This window comes from Vespa crabro, chromosome 2 (assembly GCF_910589235.1).
Source record: "Vespa crabro chromosome 2, iyVesCrab1.2, whole genome shotgun sequence".
NCBI lineage: Eukaryota > Metazoa > Arthropoda > Insecta > Hymenoptera > Vespidae > Vespa > Vespa crabro.
In genome coordinates, this window is record NC_060956.1 from 4,477,900 (window position 1) to 4,497,899 (window position 20,000).

General features: G+C 32.5%; 1 protein-coding gene across 5 annotated transcripts in view; it reads left to right on the top strand.

Moving 5' to 3' along the window:
• The window catches only part of LOC124421964 (neogenin), a 31,330-nt gene that overhangs the window by 9,664 nt on the left and 1,666 nt on the right, over window positions 1-20,000 (top strand). The window contains exons 1-27 of one of the 5 annotated variants that reach the window (XM_046957755.1): window positions 567-2,719; window positions 9,264-9,432; window positions 9,668-9,807; window positions 10,042-10,209; window positions 10,366-10,488; window positions 10,640-10,802; window positions 10,953-11,080; window positions 11,177-11,336; window positions 11,714-11,829; window positions 12,329-12,734; window positions 12,824-12,968; window positions 13,065-13,193; window positions 13,294-13,500; window positions 13,578-13,869; window positions 13,993-14,151; window positions 14,298-14,503; window positions 14,625-14,780; window positions 14,910-15,072; window positions 15,148-15,342; window positions 15,765-15,803; window positions 16,061-16,193; window positions 16,280-16,512; window positions 16,897-17,001; window positions 17,264-17,475; window positions 17,619-17,829; window positions 17,908-18,047; window positions 18,202-20,000. The exon at window positions 18,202-20,000 is cut by the window's right edge and continues 1,666 nt beyond it. In XM_046957755.1, coding sequence (XP_046813711.1) covers window positions 2,689-2,719; window positions 9,264-9,432; window positions 9,668-9,807; window positions 10,042-10,209; window positions 10,366-10,488; window positions 10,640-10,802; window positions 10,953-11,080; window positions 11,177-11,336; window positions 11,714-11,829; window positions 12,329-12,734; window positions 12,824-12,968; window positions 13,065-13,193; window positions 13,294-13,500; window positions 13,578-13,869; window positions 13,993-14,151; window positions 14,298-14,503; window positions 14,625-14,780; window positions 14,910-15,072; window positions 15,148-15,342; window positions 15,765-15,803; window positions 16,061-16,193; window positions 16,280-16,512; window positions 16,897-17,001; window positions 17,264-17,475; window positions 17,619-17,829; window positions 17,908-18,047; window positions 18,202-18,300 — 4,428 coding nt within the window. In that variant the 5' untranslated portion in view covers window positions 567-2,688 and the 3' untranslated portion in view covers window positions 18,301-20,000. Of the gene's footprint in view, window positions 1-566; window positions 2,720-9,263; window positions 9,433-9,667; window positions 9,808-10,041; window positions 10,210-10,365; window positions 10,489-10,639; window positions 10,803-10,952; window positions 11,081-11,176; window positions 11,337-11,713; window positions 11,830-12,328; window positions 12,735-12,823; window positions 12,969-13,064; window positions 13,194-13,293; window positions 13,501-13,577; window positions 13,870-13,992; window positions 14,152-14,297; window positions 14,504-14,624; window positions 14,781-14,909; window positions 15,073-15,147; window positions 15,343-15,764; window positions 15,804-16,060; window positions 16,194-16,279; window positions 16,513-16,896; window positions 17,002-17,263; window positions 17,476-17,618; window positions 17,830-17,907; window positions 18,048-18,201 lie in introns of those variants that run through there. The other 4 variants (XM_046957754.1, XM_046957753.1, XM_046957757.1 and 1 more) reach the window with 4 other exon arrangements.

Sequence of the window (20,000 nt, forward strand, 5' to 3'; positions counted from 1 at the left end):
GTGTATGTGTGTCGCGTCGTAAAATTTCCCGAAGAAAATTATTATAATGTTCAAAGTGGAAGGAAGCAGAACGAAGAGTAACTATTTTAGCCATGTTCTAATTTTCTTTAGTTCTCTCTCTCTCTCTCTCTCTCTCTCTCTCTCTATCTCACTCTTTCTAATGTAATTTTAATATACACGAACGTTATTACTCGCTAACTCCTCACACGCGAGTAAAATCGAGTGCCGTGCGTTGGAGTTAATTGGACGCTTTCAAGCAAGCCGAAGGTGTTCCAGACGTTCTTTATTAGACGTTCGAACTAAGCACGTTCTCTACTGTAGAAACTAATGACAAAGGATTTCGCAACAGAAGGTGCAAATTTTGTACGGTTAAACTCCTCGAAAAATGTTCCTCTGATTTTTAACAATAAAATATAAACTATTTATATATATAAATATATATATATATATATATATATATATATATATATATATATATAAGTATATATAAAGGTCATTAGATTTTTTATCAAGTCGATATTACGAGCTCGTTTTTCGCTAGACACCCCGTAGATCCAGTATGCCTGCCGACAGTGTCTAAGCGCGTACCTTGCCTTCCTTCACGGTCTGTTCGTCACATGTCGAGTACTTTTACCGCGTTTTTTCAACATTCTCCTTCTTTCCCTTACCGCGACTTCCATGGGTACGCGCGCCCGTACGCTAAACTTACATATTAATCAACACGTCGGTGTTTAGAAGGTGTATACGAGGTGAGAGGGGAGAGAAAGGAAAACAGAAAAAGAACAAAAACAAAAACAAAAGAGAACGCATTGTTCGCGAATTTATCGTCACGTAAAAAATTCATTTTCGCTTGGACAAAATGGGATGTGTCTCTCCTTTGATTATTAACAATCAATAACATATATTTTTGAACCTTGTGTCCTCTCGTGATACGTCATTTTAAATGAAATTTTTTTGTCGAGGATCAAGTATGTTTCTTTCTTTCTTTCTTCTTTTTTTTTTTTTTTTTCGTTTTTTACTTATTTTTTTTTTCGTCTTCTACCATGTACGACAAAGAAAAAGGAATTCTTATACTGGAAGTAAATTTTCCCCGTTAGTAAATTCGCTAAGTAATTTTTTATCGATTGATTCTCGAACTCGTGTTCACATATGGAAACGTAAAAATTCTATATCTCGTTCATATTTAACGATAAACTGGGAGATCTCGTGTCGTATCGCGTCGCGTCGCGTCAAGTCGCGTCGCGTCGTGTTGTCTCGGTAGCGAATAAAAATTCTCCAAACGCTCTTGGAACGTTCCAAGAGGACGATGGTTATCCAAACGACGATCGTGTTTCGAAAGATATACGAACTGTACACATATACTACATATATATATGTATGTATGTATGTATGTATGTTTGCGCGTGCGCGCGTATGTGTGTGTCTATGTATTTGTATGGAGTTATAGTAGAAAACGACGAGAGACGTAAGGACTTTGCTCTAAATTTATGGGAAAAGTCGAGAAGAAGAAGAAGAAGAAGAAGAAGAAGAAGTATGGACATAGAAGTAGAAGTAGAAGAAGAGGAGGAAGAAGTTTCTTCAAAGCGGTAATCGCGTTGGCTACCGAGTACGTGCTATGCCACCATTTTTGCACTCTTTCCGTGTAAATAACAAACATTGACGGTCGATAAGGAATCTTGTCTGCATGGAAACCGATCCGATACATCTATCGTACCTGATAACGCTACGAGTATATTGAGACGGACTATTTAGTAAGAAATAAAAAAGAATTAATGAAAAACGTTAAAGAGAGAAAAAAAAAGTGAGATAAAGAAAAGAATGATAGTGAAAGCTTCGTATTTCGCGGTGTAAAAAATGTTACAAAAAAATAAAAAAATAAAAAATGAGAAAAGAATAAAAAGAAGAAGAAGAAATAAGGATGGAGGTTTCGTATTTTGTCGTGTAAAAAATTAAAGGAAAAATAAAAGATGAGAAAAGAATAAAACAAAGAAGAAGAAAAAATAAAGATGGAGGAGTTTCCTATTTTGCGGTGTTAAAAAATTAAAAAAAAAAAAAAAAGAAAGAAATAACAAAGAAAACTAAAAAAAAGGGAAGAAGGAATGAAGATAGAAGTTTCGTATTTCGCGGTGTAAAAAATTAAAAAAAAGAAAAAAGAAAAGAGAAAAAAGATTTATAAAAGAATAAAAAAAAAGAGGAAAAAATGAAGATGAAGGCTTCGCATTTCGTGGTTTGAAAAATTAAAAGGAAATAAAAAATAAAAGAAATAAGGATGGGAGGTTTCGTGTTTCGCTGTGTAAAAAATTAAGAAAAAAACAAAAATAAAGAAATAAAAATAAAAAGCATAAAAAAAGAAGAAGAAGAAGAAATAAAGATGGAGTATTAATATTTCAGGATATTGTAGCTATCAACCGCGATGTAACACTTGAGATTTAAACGAACCCAAAGTTGTTCACCGTACTCTTTCCTCTACTTATGAAATTATTCACGGATCTCGATCCCGATAGCCAGTTAAACTCTCCATCTCTCTATCTCAATTATGCTCGTTAATTTATCTCGATCGTGGGAACGATAATGAACCTTCCTACGTCGTCTACCTAAATCTAACCTCTTCGTTACCATACCGTTGATTATTTTTAGTTTCTCTCGAGGAGAATGGGAGAGGATGCAAAATGGAGATAACGCGTTTACATGAACCCATCAGTAGGAGTAACGAGAAAAGGTATAATCTATATAGGGATAGAATTTCTTCGACGAAAACGAGGAAGGATTCTATTTTTACTTCTTATCGGATAATATGCGTGTATGTTCGTGCACGTATGGTGTGTGTGTGTGTGTGTATTCGTGTATATACACAGTGTGATCTCGGATCGACCATGATTTCGATGACTGACTGGGACATTGACATTGAAAAAGAAAAAAAAAAGAAAGAAAATAAAAGGAAGTGTCGACACGAAAGACGCTTACGTGCCTTTGAAAACTTAATCATACATATATGCATACATACATACATATATATATATATATATATATATATATATATATATATATACATAAATGTTGTATAACTGACCTAACCACCTATTCTACGATCGAATTATTTGATTGACACTCCAAATAGATACTCCAATAGAATCTATAAAAAATCTATAAACAAAAAACGAGCATCGCGATTGATCTCGAACGTATAGAAGAAGAAAGATTGTTGATGATGGTGAATACAGAAGAAGAGGGAGAAACGCAGTGAGTTGGTAGAGAAGAAAGCATAATAAGGTTTTTTTTCTTTGTTTTTTGTTTTAGTTTTCTTTTTTTTTTTTTTTGGTTTTGTTTCTCGAAACACCCGTTGAATCGAGAAGGTGCAGTGGTTGTCCCGCGCCAGATTTAAACCAGTATACATGCCGTATAATGCTTCTCCCCGTGATCTATTCTCGTATGCAGCGTGCGGTAGGTTGCTTGTTCGCACTCGTAAATCAAACGGGCCGACGTGCCTAACGTTTATTTTCCTTTTCGCCGACGGGAGTCGGCGTCGCGGCGCTATCGAGCGCCGAATTCTCTACGCGTTTCTCCGTTCCTTTTTCAGTTTCTCTCTCTCTCTCTCTCTCTCTCTCTCTCTTTCTCTGTGTATGTATGTGTGTGTGTGTTTATCTGTTTCTGTCTTTTTCTTTTTTATTCTTCGTTTCCTTCCTTCCTTCCGTTTCGGTCATTCTCTCTCTCTCTCTCTCTCTCTCTCTCTCTCTCTCTCTCTCTCTCTCTCTCTCCATTTCTACTCCCCCACCTTTCCACCATTCCACTCATTCTCATCTCGTCTCATTCTCCTTCACTTTCTTCCGCTCGATGGACCTCAACGGTTATGGCGATCCACGTTCTCTTCTCCGCCAGCGAAGCGTTCATAGAGGACGACAGTAACATTCCGTGAACTTGGGGGAGGGAGCACAAAGGTCGTGAGAAGGATGGAGAGAGGAGAGTTGTACTCGATGCACACTATATACATACATACATATATATATATATATATATATATATATATATATATACATACATAACATACATATAAGGTATATACACTTTCAACGTAAGACTCACGTAAAACCGACTCTCTCCAAACTCCTTCATCTCCTCCTCCTTTTTCTTCTCTTCCTCTTCCTCCTTAAAGGCTTAACGTGTCTCCCTTCAAACTTCTTCGATGAGAACTATTCCTTTTCTTTCTCTATTTCTTGGTCTCTCTATCTATCTATTTATCTATCTGTCTATCTATCTATCTATCTATCTACCTATCTATCTGTCCATCTATCTATCTATCTATCTATCTATCTATCTATCTATCTCTATCCTTTTTTTTTATTCCTATAAGAGAGGTTAACACTCTGTAATCTGTCATGCAACTTTAGTCGTACAAGCTTATTATTATATTTCTGTATTTTCTATGTTCGATTCCATTTAAACGATAGGAAGTTAATTGTTACTTCGCGTACGAAATTTTTCCTTTCCTTTTTTTCTTTTTTACCTTTTTTTTACCTTTCTAAGAGTCAAATTTATATTTAACTTATTCATATATTAGTACAATTACACGAAAAAGTTAGATATAATTCATGTTTAAAAAGTAATATAATTATACTGTTAATTAATGCAATTATATTATATTAATTATATCAAGTATTATATTACAATGATAAAAAAATTTGATTATTATACTAGTCATAATTATATTATTAAAATAATATTATATCTGGTATAACGTACTATAACTTTGACATATTATGTATAATTTTTGTATAAGCAAGAAAAAAATTAATCGTAAGTTAGTCGTCAAAAATTAACGAAGATTATTCTTTTGTTTTTTCTTTCTTCGAAAATGTCCTTTATTTTATGTCCATTATGTTTAGTCTTTTTTTTAACTTCCTCCGTTTGTTTTTGTTTTTTTTTTTTTGGAAGATTATATTCCATGGATTAAGAGAGCGATAGAAAAATTTCATTTCAATTCCGATTGATTGGTTACTGTATAAGGCTTGAGCGCAGAAAATGAAATTACTTAGAACCGTTGTTAATTAATTGGTCTTCATCGATTGAAATTTAAAACGACTGGCGTAAAAAGAAACGCCATTTTGTAGAAAAGGAGGCGTATCGATGGATAAATGGATGGACGGATGGACGTAAGTAACTACTTTGCAAAATGTCTGCCGTTCATTCCTTCGGCCGGATTATACCGTTATCATAGAGAAACACGCGTTGTAATGCATCTTGCGAGAGAGCGCTTCTCTCTCTCTCTCTCTCTCTCTCTCTCTCTCTCTCTCTCTCTCTCTCTCTTTTTCTTGGCTTTTATTACCTTCTTTGGTTTTCGCGGCTGCCTTTCTATCCGCCTTCTATCGTTCTCGTCGATACGTGTCTTTCACACGGAATCCATTAAATATCGGCTAACACGAAAAATTCCTATCAATTTCCAATGAATTTATTTATAATCATTTACAAATTAAAATCTACATTTATTATTTATAATTATTAAAATTTTTTTTTCTCTTTTTTAGATAAAAAAAAAAAAAAAAAGAATTGGAATATCAATTTTTTATGAATTTACTTCCAATCCATTCCAAATCTTTGTATTTGATCGTTTTGTTTTTCTTTTTCAAATAAATAAAAAATAAAAAAAAAAAAAAAAGAAAAAGAAAAGAATTGGAATAAAAATTTTTAGTAAATTGATTTCTAATTTATTTGTATAAAAAAGATATATATATATATTTTTTTTTCTTTTTTTATTTTAATACAAAAATTGAAATAAGCTTCGTATAAAATAATATTTTGATCGATCATAAGTCGTTTTTCATTGCGTGGTAATACTCGCTTAGTTATCATCCAACGCAAGCTCACTTCATCTCTCTTATTCTATCTCTATCTATATGTATCTCTCGTTCTCTTTATCTCTATCTATATGTATCTCTCTTTCTCTCTATCTCTATCTATCTGTATCTCTTTCTATCCCTTCATCCCTCTCTCTCCGTCCCTCTCTCTCTCTCTCTCTCTTTCTCTTTCACACGCGAAGGCTCACGGCAAAGGTGACAGACCACCGTGAGCGCGAAACTGTAACCCAATAACCGGGGCCAGTGCTTCTCAGTTACGGCTAGAGTTTCGCCTATGTACACATACACACACATACACACACATATACACACACACATATATATATATATATATACTACTTTTCATTATCTTGATCCTAGGAAAAGTAATCGTTCGAGCACGTAACGTAAACTCGACACTCTCTTATACCAATCTCCCTCCTCGACCTCATCTCCCCCATCCTCCTTTCTTACTCACGATAATTAACAAATTTATCTCACTCTTGGCCGACGTTACTCTTGAATGAGTAAGATCGAACGTTTCTCGTAATTCTCCTTTTGTAAGAATAAAATGGAGATACGGGTGGTAATCGCATTCATTTACTTACCCCTTTTTTTCTCTTTTTTTTCTCTTTTTTTTCTCTCTCTCTCTCTCTCTTTTCTTTTTTCTTTTTTTCTTGTCTACGCACATATCTTTATCAAAAGAGATATATCTATTCTTAGTTCGAGGAAAAACCACTTGAGATATTTGAAATATCTAGTTTTATCTATGTCGATAGGCGAAAGATCAATGATGAAATGAGAATCACTGGGCTTGGCCTAACCTTCATCACCTATCGGCAATATTCGATCGCTCCAACCAACTACACCCAGATGTACAACGTGTGTGTGTGTGTGTGTGTGTTGTGTGTATCCCTTCGTAGAAAGCAGCAGACCCCGACGTCGATAATATTCTCTTCATTCGGTTTCATATTCGTAGTATATCGGTAAAGCGAAATGTGTTATAGTTACCGAGTACCAATTAATTACTCAAGAATTGCGAAAAACTATCGAGTAACCAATACGCGTACGTCGTATTGGCGAATAAACACCAATAAGAAGAAGAAGAAGAAGAAGAAACGATATGCGATCAAGCGTAGCAAAATGCAAATCGGCCTTTAGGCGTAGTAATCCTCCTCCTTCAACCCCCACCCCCCACTCTTACCCTCCTTAGCATCACGATGTCGTTCGCGCGCCATTTTGAAAACTTTTCGAATACCTTCCGGGCAGTTTTTTTCTTTTTGTTTCTTTAACGCGAATATCGCGTCGCTCCAAGAGAAAAATCCAAGAGAAAATCAGAAATTTTTCAACAAAGAAAAAAGAAAAAAGAAAAGAGAAGAGAAGAAATATAGAGAAAGAATGTCTACGTGCAAATGGAATTCTAACTAAGAGAAGGAAGATTAAGACGATGAAGAAGAAGAAGGCCTCGCGGGAATCTCATTGCATAAGAGTGGAATCGAAGAAACGTCCTTCTTTTTTTTAAAAAAAAAAAAAAAGGAAAAAGGAAAGAAAAAAATGTTAGCATTATTGGCTTTCGAGGTAATTCATCGACGTGCCAACGACATAAATAATCGTTTAAATGCTTAGAGTACTGATAGTTTTCCTTTCTTTTCTTCTCTCTCTTTTTTTTTTTTTTTTTTTTTTTTAAGATCAATCGAACGATCGATCACACATACACCAACACGCTGCTTCTCCTCTTTTCCAATAATGAGTGAAATCATCTTTGAGGTATCGTTTCACGTCGATATCATTCTTCGTCTCGTATTGCATCTACAGTTTAATTTTATTGTCTACTTCTATTACGATTGGTCAGCATTAAATGGTATAAGTTACATTCTACGTAAGAGAATTTTCTTTATCCTTTCCTTTCTTAGATACCTTTTGATTTGGATTTATGTTAAACGTTTATACATATATATGTCTTCTTGTGTGTATATATATGTATATATATACACGTATGTATCATCTTCCACACAGTTGTATCATTTAACCATCTTGATCATTTTCTACGGTTTTTAACGTTTCTAATCGTTCCAGGCATCGGCCTATGGACTCTTTAATCTCCCCTACCCTGACAACCATTGTATCGAGAAAAATACGTCCGGCCTTTAAAGGGAGAGAAGAGCCTCAAGACAAGGAATTATGTTCTCCCCACAATCTCTCGCATCGTACACCATAAAACTGTCCCCGAAAGAGCTGCTCCTCTTGGTCTCTCTCTTTTTCTCTTTCTCTTTCTCTTTCTCTTTCTCTTTCTCTTTTTTTTCTTTTTTCTTCCTTTTTTTTTTTTCTATCACTATACGGTGACCAATTCACGAGCGTCGTGTTGAATTGTCTTGTATCTTTCTAATGATCATAGCGTAGGAAGAAATAGAGAGATAGAGAGATAAAATTTATTGATATACTCAACATAAAAGAGCAATAAAAACAAAATTATTGTTTGCAGGGTTGTGTTAAAAATTGTCATTAAGAATAGTCAAGCGATTAGGACAGATATTAAAATTGAAATTGTAATTAGGAGATAGGAGATATTTAAATACATGCATTTTGAAGATATGTATATATATATTCAATATGCATGATTTTAATATCTATTTTCTTCTAATGGTAAGTTTGGTTATTAATATCTGTCTGTACACGCACTCTCATTCATACACACGCACACACACACATACAGAGAGAGAGAGAGAGAGAGAGAGAGAGAGAGAGAGAGAGAGAACAGGAGAGAAAATTCAGGCATTTGAATGGTCTAGCCAAAGAAAAGGGCAGAAGGGTGGCGTCGCTACAGAGTCGTCGGCCCTTTGTTTGTCGTCTCATCCCCTTCGTAGACTACTACTACTCGACAAAGGCAGCTCTCTAAGCGTACGCCCCTGACACTTCATCCGCCTACACGTGCGTGCGTCCGTCCCTGCATTCGAATAGGTCACGAAACACACGTCTACAAAATTCGATAGTAGTGTACGTTGGTGTACTGCTTCTATTCTAACGGGTGTCCAGCATGCTCGTTAAAATTCTCTTCTCTTATGGGACATTTGTCGGGATATATAGGGAAGAAGGACCCATATAAAATTTACCCCCTCCAAACACCCACCATTACCTTATCATCCTACCACCATTCAATTATAGAGTGAGTCAAGGAATTATTATCAAGTGAAAGAATGTTTTATTTATTGATTTATCAAACGTAATGATAATATAATCATTGGGTCACCCTGAGTACGTATGACATGGATATTATTAATATTAATTTATCATATCGTCTGTGATCTTGATTATTCTAAATATTATTCTTTTCTTCTTTCTTTCTTTCTTTCTTTCTTTCTTTTTTCTCTTTTTTCTTTTTTTTTTTTTCTTTTTTAATTTTTTTCGTTTTGTTTTTATTTTGATCTGTTCTTACAGGAGTAAACGGCGGAGGATTGTATTTCACCATTGAGCCGCAGGATGTTGTAGTCGAGCAAGGAGGATCCGCCAGATTGGATTGCGAAGCGAAAAGTATTTTTGGTCAGCCTACGATACAGTGGCGAACGGACGATGGCACGCCGATTAATTTTATCGGGGAAAACTATCGGTAAACTATTAACTCAACTCGACGAGCGTGCTCGTTCATCTTCGAGCATCCTCTCTCACTCTCTCTCTCTCTCTCTCTCTCTCACATACTCTTCTTTCTTTTCTCCCCTTTCTTCCTCCCACTTTACTTACCTCCCTCCCACTCACCCTCCTTTCCTACCAATTCCCTATCCGATGCTCCGAATCTATCTTCTTCTTCGTTCTCTTATTTCTTTTGTCGTTATTTCTTTGTGTAGATCGCAGCTAGCAAATGGATCCTTGTACATAAATAGCGTATACGCCGGTAGTTCAGAATTAACTGGAAGCTATCAATGCCTAGCATCCGTAGATGATGTTGGAGCTATTGTTTCTCGAACTGCAACGATCAAACTTGCAAGTTAGTGAAAGATATATGTATATATATATATATATATATATATATATATATATTAAAATAGTTAATTTAATTACTTTTATTTATTTATTTTTATTTTTATTTTTTTATTTTTTTATTTTTTTATTTTTTTATTTTTTTGTTCTTTGAGAATATTCAATATGTACAAATTTCATAAAATAAATCCTATATCAATTCGATCATCAATTCAATCGAAAATATATGAATATTTTTAAGGTTTGCCTGGTTTTGAGAAAGAACCCCAAGATACTATGGTTTATCCAGGACAAATAGCCTATTTGAGTTGCACACTTCCGGCCTCATCTAGCTTATTAAAAATACAATGGCTCAAGGACGAACGGCCTATGATACTCGACGAAAATCGTATGACGATTATGCCGTCAGGTATAAAAAAGAAAAGAAAAGAAAAGAAAAGAAAAGAAAAGAAGAGAAAAAAAAATTCTAATACATTATTGTTTTGGGTGGGAGAAAGGGTGGAAAGAAAAAGAAGAAAATGCCAGATCCAGGAAAGTATCGTGATATTATCGTTTCGTTTTACAGGTGCTTTGGAGATAGACGATGTACAGATTCAGGATATCGGATCGTATAGATGTAATGCAAGCGGTTATGGACAGTACCGTTTAAGTAACAAAGCGCAATTAGGGCTATTAACTAGTGACATCGGTTAGTATCGTCGTCATACTTATTTATTGTCGGAAGAAAGCTTCGTTTATTGTTTACTTTCAAAGTTTAACCGTCATTCCTTTTATCTTTTTCTTGTTTCTTTCTTTCTTTTTTTTTTTTTTTTTTTTTTAAATTTTATTTTATTTAACAGACCAAGGATCCTCACCGCCAATTTTTATTGCGCAACCTTCGCAACAAGTAGCCGTTGAAGGTTCTACCGTTACTTTGGAATGCGCTGCTAATGGCTATCCTAAACCTACAATTTTTTGGCTGAAAGATGGTGTGTCTATAGACTTAGGATCGTTCGACTCTAGGTACGATGTGAAATTATATTTGAAAGAATTGTTCCAGTCTACTAATGTTTACATTTTATTTTTCTGTTTTCTTTTCTTTTCTTTTTCTCTTTTTCCCTCCCTCCCTCCCTCCCTCTCTCTCTCTCTCTCTCTCTCTCTCTCTCTCCGCAGGTATCGTAAAATAGCCGCGTCGAGTCTAATGATCACCGATCTTAAAGAAGCAGATCATGGCTCGTATCAATGTCGTGCCGAAAATGAGGTTGAGACGTTAGATTCTGTTGCCGAGATCATAGTTCAAGGTTATTTACAATATATATATATATATATTGATTCTTATATAATTTTCTTCAATGAATTCATAATTTCTTAAACTTTATTCCAAATAAACAATTTAGTTCCGCCAAAGTTTATTAAGAAACCGGAAGATAAAATAGCCAGTGAAAGTCAAGATTTAGAATTTGAATGTGAGATTTATGGAAAACCAGAACCAAAAGTTACGTGGTTGAAAAATGGAGAACGAATTACTGTTAACGAATATTGGCAAATAATTAATGGGTATGGATTATAGATTACATACACACTTGCTACACACACACACACACGCGCGCGCGCATACACATATACGGTAGGCTAAAAGTTTTTAGGCGATATTAAAAATTGATTGATTCTTTTGGAGATTTTTTAGGCTAATTTTTTGTTTTTTTGTCTTTTTTCAGATTGTGAAACTACAAGCTTAGATACATTTTTATACTCTGAAAAACAAAAAAAAAAAAAAATAATTAACTTAAAAGATCTCTAAAAAGAGTTAAATTGATTTTTAAAATCAGTTGAAAACTTTAGATCTATCTATTATAAACAAATGAAAATATAGTTACTTGTTAACACAACATACGCATAACATAATATTGATTTATTTCCAATACAATTTACAGTAACAATCTTAGAATCAATGGCCTTCTTGCGATAGACGCTGGAATATTTCAGTGCATAGGAATAAATCCTGCTGGTAGTGTCCAAGCCTCGGCACGACTTACTATTAATCAACCTAGTGAGTTTTCATACCTTATATCATAGAAAAGTCAAATAATATTCTTTCCTATTTCTATATTCGTTTTATTGCGTATATGTATATATATATTTTTTCTTTTTTTTTTTTTTCTCATCATAGTCAATAAATTTATTAGTTTTATAATTTTTCGATCATAAAATATTGATCATAAAGTATTCAATCATGAAGATATATACAGAATTTACATGAAGTCCATTTAATTGCATATTAATCATAATTATTGTTTAATGTGTTATCTGACTTTATGTGAAAACTGTATATATGTGATTTATTTAATTGCATCAAATTAAAATTCATTTATTTTTTATTTGTGAATTTAATTTTATCTCTTTTCTTTCTTTTTTTTCTCTTTCTTTCTTCTTTTTTTCTTTTTTTTTCTTTTTTTTTCTTTTTTTTTTTTTTCTTTCTTTCTTTCTTTCTTTCTTTCACCCATAACGTTTCCTCCTTAACTGTGCTGCATGCTAACGAATGTATGAAGAAAAAACAACCGCTCACAAAGCAACGACTCCAAAGTCCGTCCCAAAAAAAAAATTACTGTATCGTCCTTTATATAATAAAACATGGCAACATCCCAGTACACTCTTAGGACACACATTATCGGCATTTACACCAAATCCTCCGTTATCGATCAGTCCTTCCGATGATCCAACCGATCTTCCAGGATTGGTTAAATATCCTAGCTCCCTTTACGATCCAGATACCCATTTTGTAGATGATACAGAAAGCATCGAGTCGATTGAAGGCAGCGTACCATCCGCTCCTAGAAATTTGAGCTTAATCATCGTTACTGCAAGATTCGTCACTTTACGTTGGCAAGAACCGGAAAATACAAATGGCGATATTTTAAATTATTACATTTATTATAAACAGGAAGGTGTACAAAGGTAATTTCTTCATAAACTCTAATCGTAATTCTTAATGGTGAGAAGATAATATTGAGATAAAAAAGAAGACGATAATAATATGTTGATAGAGAACGTGTTGTCAACACTCAAAAATTAGAGGCAATGATATCAAGTTTACAGCCAAGTATGACTTATCAGTTTCGAATAGTTGCTCAAAATTCAAGAGGTCCTGGTGCTTCTAGTGAAGTATTACAAGTGACCACTCAGTCTGAGGTAATATATTTTTTTCTTTTTGTAGATAAGAGTCGTATATATGTATATATGGGTTTGTATTTCTCGTATATATTTATATTTAATTAAATTTAACAGGCAAATGTCCCAGGACCACCGATGAATTTAGAAGGCCACGCAACTAGCAGTGCAAGCATTGCTTTGTCGTGGGACGAACCGCAAGTTATTAATGGACGTATTTCTAAATATATTATCACATATACGGAGGTAAATAATTCTCCTATTATTATACTCCATCGTTTATTATTTTAAGTTAAGGACTTATCTATCTATCAATTGTTATAATCCATATTTTCTCGATCTTCAGGGAGATGTCGAGGAAAAAACACGTGAAACCACAAGTACAACGTACGAATTGGTAGATCTCGTGCCTTATACAGAATACAGTATTAGAGTTCAAGCTGTCAATGAAAATGGTCCTGGTGCATATACTAGAGATGTTCTAGTTCGAACACACAGTGCTCAACCTACACAACCACCCCATAATGTTACATTAGAAGCAGCTAGTTCAACTGTATGAATTTTATATTAATAATTATTAATTATAATCATTTACAAAATAGTGATAAAAAATGTTGTATACGTATTTAGAGTATTATCGTAAGATGGGAACCACCGTTGGACGGTCAAAATGGTATTATTACCGGTTATAAAATTCGATATCGTCGACACGATCGTCGTTTCTCACCAAATTCAGTTACAACCGAAGGAAATCAACGTTTGTACGTGATTACTGGCCTCGAAAAGCATGTCATATATCAAGTTCGAATGTGTGCCTTAAATGTTAATGGAACTGGACCTTGGACCGAATGGATGACTATAGAAACATATGAGAATGATCTAGACGAGACTAATGTGCCGGGTGCACCTAGTCACATAAGAAGTAATTTCATTTTATTATCAAGCTTTATCTTTAATCATACTTATCAATTATAATATTATCATAAATGCTATATATATATATATATATATATATATATATAATTTTTTTTTTTTTTTTTAATAGCAAAATCTATGGCTGATTCTATATCGCTTTGGTGGAATCCACCGAAAGATCAGAGTATTAAAGTTAGAGGATATAGAATTGGTTGGGGTAAAGGATATCCTGATGTTGAAGATCAAGTTCTTGATGGAAAACAACGATTTTTTACTATTGAATCTTTAGGTATATATATTTATAATTCCTTTTAAATATATTATATATATGTAAGTATATTATATTTATACTTTAAGTATATTTTATAGATATAAATAAATTTTTTTTTTTTTTTTTTTTTTTTTTTTTATAATCATCTTTCACTTTTATATTAGAACCTACAACGGAATACGTTATTTCTATAAGAGCAACAAATGAGGCTGGTGAAGGTCAGCCAGCTTATGCAAACGTAAGAACTACAGAACGTTCTGTATCCGAATATGTTGTGCCTTTAATACCACCGGTTGGTCTTAAAGCGATCGTTTTATCAGCAGCTACTGTAGTACTTTATTGGACTGATACAACTCTCCCAAAAAGCCAAGTATATCTAATTATATTAGTATATAACTTTTTTTTTTTTTTTTTAATTCTTTTTTTTAAGTACACATAATTTTAAAATAAATGTGATCAATCATTAAATTATTAAATATTATCATTTACAGTATGTAACAGATAATCGCTATTATGTCGTACGTTATACGTCATATCATCATAGCAGCAATCCTCGTTATAAGTATTACAACGCCACTGATTTAAATTGTATGATAAATGATCTAAAACCTAATACACAATACGAATTCACTGTTAAAGTTATCAAGGTATACAATATGATTTTATATAAATTATAGGAATTTGGAAAAAAGAAAGTAGAAAAGTTTTTTATGTATGTTTTTTTTTTCTTTTGTTTTTTTTTCATTTTTTTTTCACATAATTAATCTTTCTTATAGGGAAAAAGAGAATCACCATGGAGTATGGTAGTATTGAATCAAACTCAGGAAGCTGCACCGAGTTCTCCACCAAGGGATTTAAGTGTTCATAGTGTCGAAGATCGACCGACTTCAGTAATTCTACGATGGCAACCACCTAAACAGCTAAATGGACCAATCACTGGTTAATAAAATTGTATTTAATTATAAATATAATAGATATGATAATTGTGATAATAACAAAATATTTTATTATCAGGATACATAATCTTTTATTCTACGGATAATAATAAATGGGATCGTGACTGGTTGATCGAAGCTGTGATTGGTGATAAGACAGAATTTGTAATCAAAATGTTACAACCAAGTACGACATATTATTTCAAGATTCAATCACGTAATTCGAAAGGATATGGACCATTTTCGACAACAGTTTCATTTAAAACACCGCAAAGTAAGTTTTTTCTTTTTCTTCTTTTTTTTTTTCTGTTTTTTTTTTTTTTCTTCTTTTTGTTGCGCCAAATGTTCTACTATCGTTGGTCTGTTATTGTTTATTTAAAGGAAGTCGTTTAATGTGTTGCTGAGTATTAAATCTGGTTTATGATATAATTAACTCGGAAATGGTCTTGAACATAAGTATTTATATGTTGTGTGTAAGGTATTATTTAATTGTTACCTTACAAGTTTTTTTTTCTGTTTTCCTTTTTTAATTTTTGTTTTTGTCTTTGTAATTATTATTATTATTATTATTCTTTTATTTATTTCTTTTTTTTTTCTTTTTTCTTTTTTTCTTTCCTTCATTTTTCAGTATGTTTTGTTGTTCGTACAAAGGCAATGCGTTACTTATGGTGTTTTTAATTTTTTTTTCTGTGCTAGGCAATGGCATTGATATCTATGATGAATTGCATGTTCGAGGTAAGATATCGTTATCATCTCTTCTCTCTAGCTTCCTCTGTTTATTTCCCATTGATGGAGCATGTTGCTCGAATGTAATTTTTGATTGATATGTTATTTGTATATTATTTCGTTTTTATAAGTAGATATTGTGAAATATATATATATGTATGTTTATATATATTTATATATATAAAAAGAAAGAAACCACTTATTTCAATATAAAAAATTTATTATTACAAATCTCCTATAAAATAAACGTGTTAATAATTTTCCAGATGACCGTGGTCTATCCAATATATTGATCTACATTACAGTAGGTTGTGCAGTTATCCTGATTACTGGTGTAGCAGTGGTCGTTGTTGTAATGTGCTGTAAGCGTAATCCGGATTCGCCGGATCGAAAGAAAGGGTAACATTTATTGTTATTAATTATTACGTTATTTTATGACAATGTTAAAAAATAATTAACAATCTTACATTATTTGTTGAATGCAGATATATGAAAGATGCGAATCTAAAAACAAATATTAAACCACCGGACTTGTGGATTCATCATGATCAAATGGAATTAAAAGCTCTTGAAAAGTCTTCTATCAATGGTGAAGCATCTACGAGCGGTGTTGCTAGTAATACTTTACCAAGATCAGGAAATCAGGAGTATACTCAAGATAATGTACATGGAAATTCCAGTTCGTTAGACAAGCGCACATATGTACCTAGTTATATGGGTGAGTTTAGATTAAATTGAGAATAAAAAAAAAAAGAAAAAAAAAAAAAAAAAAAAAAGAAAAAAACCTTTTCAACAGATTATAAGTGCATCGTCCACCAAACAAAGATATTTTATTTTCTAAATGATATGTGAGCAATATATTATTTAAACTGTACAAATAGGACATTTCACACGAGACGACACAATTTTGATGATTTTTTCTTTTTTTTTTTTTCTTTTCCTCTCTTAAAACATAATTCTTTGTTTTTTGTTTCTTTTTTATTATTTTTTTTTTTTTTTTATTTTTTTTTTTTTAAATTCAATGCTATCACAGTATGGTTGTTTTTTTCTTATCATTATTCTGATTTTGCTATTTGGTTTTGTTTCATTTATTCAATGTTAGGTAACACTGATGAGAAGTGCTCTACCCTGAGCAGACAACACAGTCGGGGAAGCCACAAACCTAAACTCATAACACTTCCTGTCGACAGTGCACCTGTACATCAGCGTAAGTAGCTTCTAAGCTACTATCTACATACATACATACATCTCCATGAGAATTCATTACAACATTCACAAACTTATCATTCTCTATCATAGTTTTTCTTATTTTATTTTTCTTTTTTTTTTTTTTATATATATATTTTTTAATCTTTTTTAATCTTTTTTAATTTTTTTAATTTTTTCATTTTTTTTTTTTTTTTTTTTTTTTTTTGAAACACACCCTTCGTTTATCCTATTATGGACAGTGATCTTTTAATTTTTTCCAGCTATAGCAACTGCAACACCAATTGTCAATAGCAGTTTGTCACAGCCAACAATACACAGTACGTGCACGGATGCTCCGTCGGTGAGACAAAATTATCCACGTACCGTGGCACAATACAGTTTAAGCCGAGCGCACATCACGTTAGAGCCAACACCAGAATCGAGTCCAGATTCTTGTAATATGCCAAGTTCTTACGAACCTCTACAAAGTCAAGTAAGAGACTTTTTCTGTAAAAAGTATTTTATTTTTTCTTTTATTTCCTTTTCTTTTTTTTTTTTTTTTTTTTTTTTAAGACATAAAATATCGCTATCATATTATACCATTTATTCTTATTGTGCAATGAAATATTCGTTTAGTTACCATATAGCCAAAGTGGACAGTCATACAGTGGGAGTAGCCAGTATGCTTCCAGTCACTATGGCAGTGGTAATCAGCCTACTAGTAGTGCTACGGCGTTAGATAGTAGCACAAGTAAAAGGCTTCAAGGACATCCATTGAAAAGCTTTAGCGTACCAGCACCTCCTCCTCAATCTGCTCCTTCTACCCCAGCACAGCAGAAACACGGAGGTTAGTTTTAATATGCAATAATATTTACTACGTATAATCTATCAATTGTTTTTACATGTATTTTAATGATGCCTTTAGTATCACAAGTAACGGTAAGACCAACGATGTCTGGTAGTCCGTATAAAAAGCCTCAAGGGTCTACGTCGCAATTAGCGAAGAACCGATTAGCTTCGGTTTCTAATCCAGCACATACTTCCGAGGAAGTAGAACGATTAAAGGTAAAATAAATAAAAAATAAAAAAAAAAAAAATAAGATCAAAGTTTAAATTATATTCGACAAGTATGAGATAAGATATTTATATCTAAATTTTCTTTTTCCAATTTTTTTTTTTTTTTTATTTTTTTTTATTCTTTTTTTTTTTATCTTCACAGCCTTCATATAGCACAGAAGAATTGAATCAAGAGATGGCCAATTTAGAGGGTCTAATGAAAGATCTAAATGCCATAACAGCATCTGAATTTGAATGCTAAAGTAGTAGCAGGTTCCTAAATTTTGTGTGCCATCCGAATTGGATAAAAAACAGTATGACAACGCATTCTCAATGTTAGTACTCGAGAGATCAATTTACAATGATGATTGCGTTATGTTGTGGCTTTATATCGGAGGTTTCTCTTATGTGTATTTAATTATCTTTCCTTTTTTTTTTTTTTTTTTCGTTTCCCTTTTATTATTTCCCTTAAGTATGTATGTGATTGACGAACGTCGATGAACGACGTGAATAACAGTTACTTAAATCGGGCAATTAATATGCTTATCAGTGACAAGTTATACGAATTATTAAATAATTATTTTCCTAGTCGACAATTTTGTTTGTCTCTCCTGTACTAGCATTGTTTTATTTTTTTTTTTTTTCTATTTTTTTTTTTTTTTCGTCTTTTTTTTTCTGAGTGAAACTCAAAGTTCGTACTTGCCAATGTATTTCAACACTGTCGTGCATTGTATTTATTAAGGACGTAAGCATTTCAGTGTTGTGTTATAATATCAAAGTGCCCAACGTGAAAAATCTACGAACAATCTATTGTTTATTTTATTTTATTTTATTTTTTTTTCTTTTTTTTTTTTTTTTTTTGTTTGTTTGTTTGTTTTTCTCTCGTAACCTTTAGAGAAATGTTATTTCGCTGTGCGCATACGAATAAGGACGTAGGATATATAGTAATATAAATAATTGGAACCTTATTATCGAGAAGAAGGTTCACATTTGTTTATAAGAAAATTTGAAAATCAAAGTACAATAATTCAATTGAATCGTACGATGGGTTTAAGAGAAACGAGAGTATAGAACGTTCAAATTGTGGTACGGATTGACTTTCGGTTATCTTTTTTTTTTTTTTTTTTTTTTTAAGATACTTGTAATAATGTTACGATATAAACGATGATGATCTTGCCTAAAAGTTAAAAGAAAAGAAAGGAAGGAAAGAAAAAGAAAAAAATGACAACGCTACGATTTAACGTTACACGCGTTTGACACAAGACAGGTTTTTGTTTTTTTTTGTCATTTTTATAATTACTAAACTGTCATAAACTCTCATTCTTCCAACCACGATATACATACATGCATATGTGCATCTTTCGATCGCATAAATTTAGCAATTTAAAAAAGTCTAAGATGACGAATGAAAATATTTTTTCATTTTTCTATCCTCGTCTCCTCCCCCCTCCCACCACCACCACCACCCATCCGGCCACTCTCAATCAGCCTCCCCTTTCGCGCGTTCGAAAACTTTGCAAACTGTTTTTTACTCGATCGTCGTGACGACGCGAAATACGTTTTTGCGTGTTGCGATAGAAAATTGCACAAAATGAAAATAAAAAGAAAGAAAGGAAGTTTATATATTTTATGCTCAGACTTTTAGCATATAAATGAGACGGTGATTATGAAATTTGATTTAAATCATGTTCACGCGTGTTATTTTTAAAAAATTTCAATTTACGTTAAATATTTATTTTTCTTTTTTCTTTTTTTTTTTTTTTTTGTTTTTTGATTTTCAGGAATAAACATACGTACTTGATTTTTCTTTTGCTATCGCTTTATTACAGAAAAATAATATTGAAATAATTCAACATTGAAATATTTCAAAACGAAAAATATATGTGATCGATTTCTCAAATAATTAGATCACTTTCATAATCATCGTGTCTCGAAAAATTAAATGTATAAAAGTTAAATGTA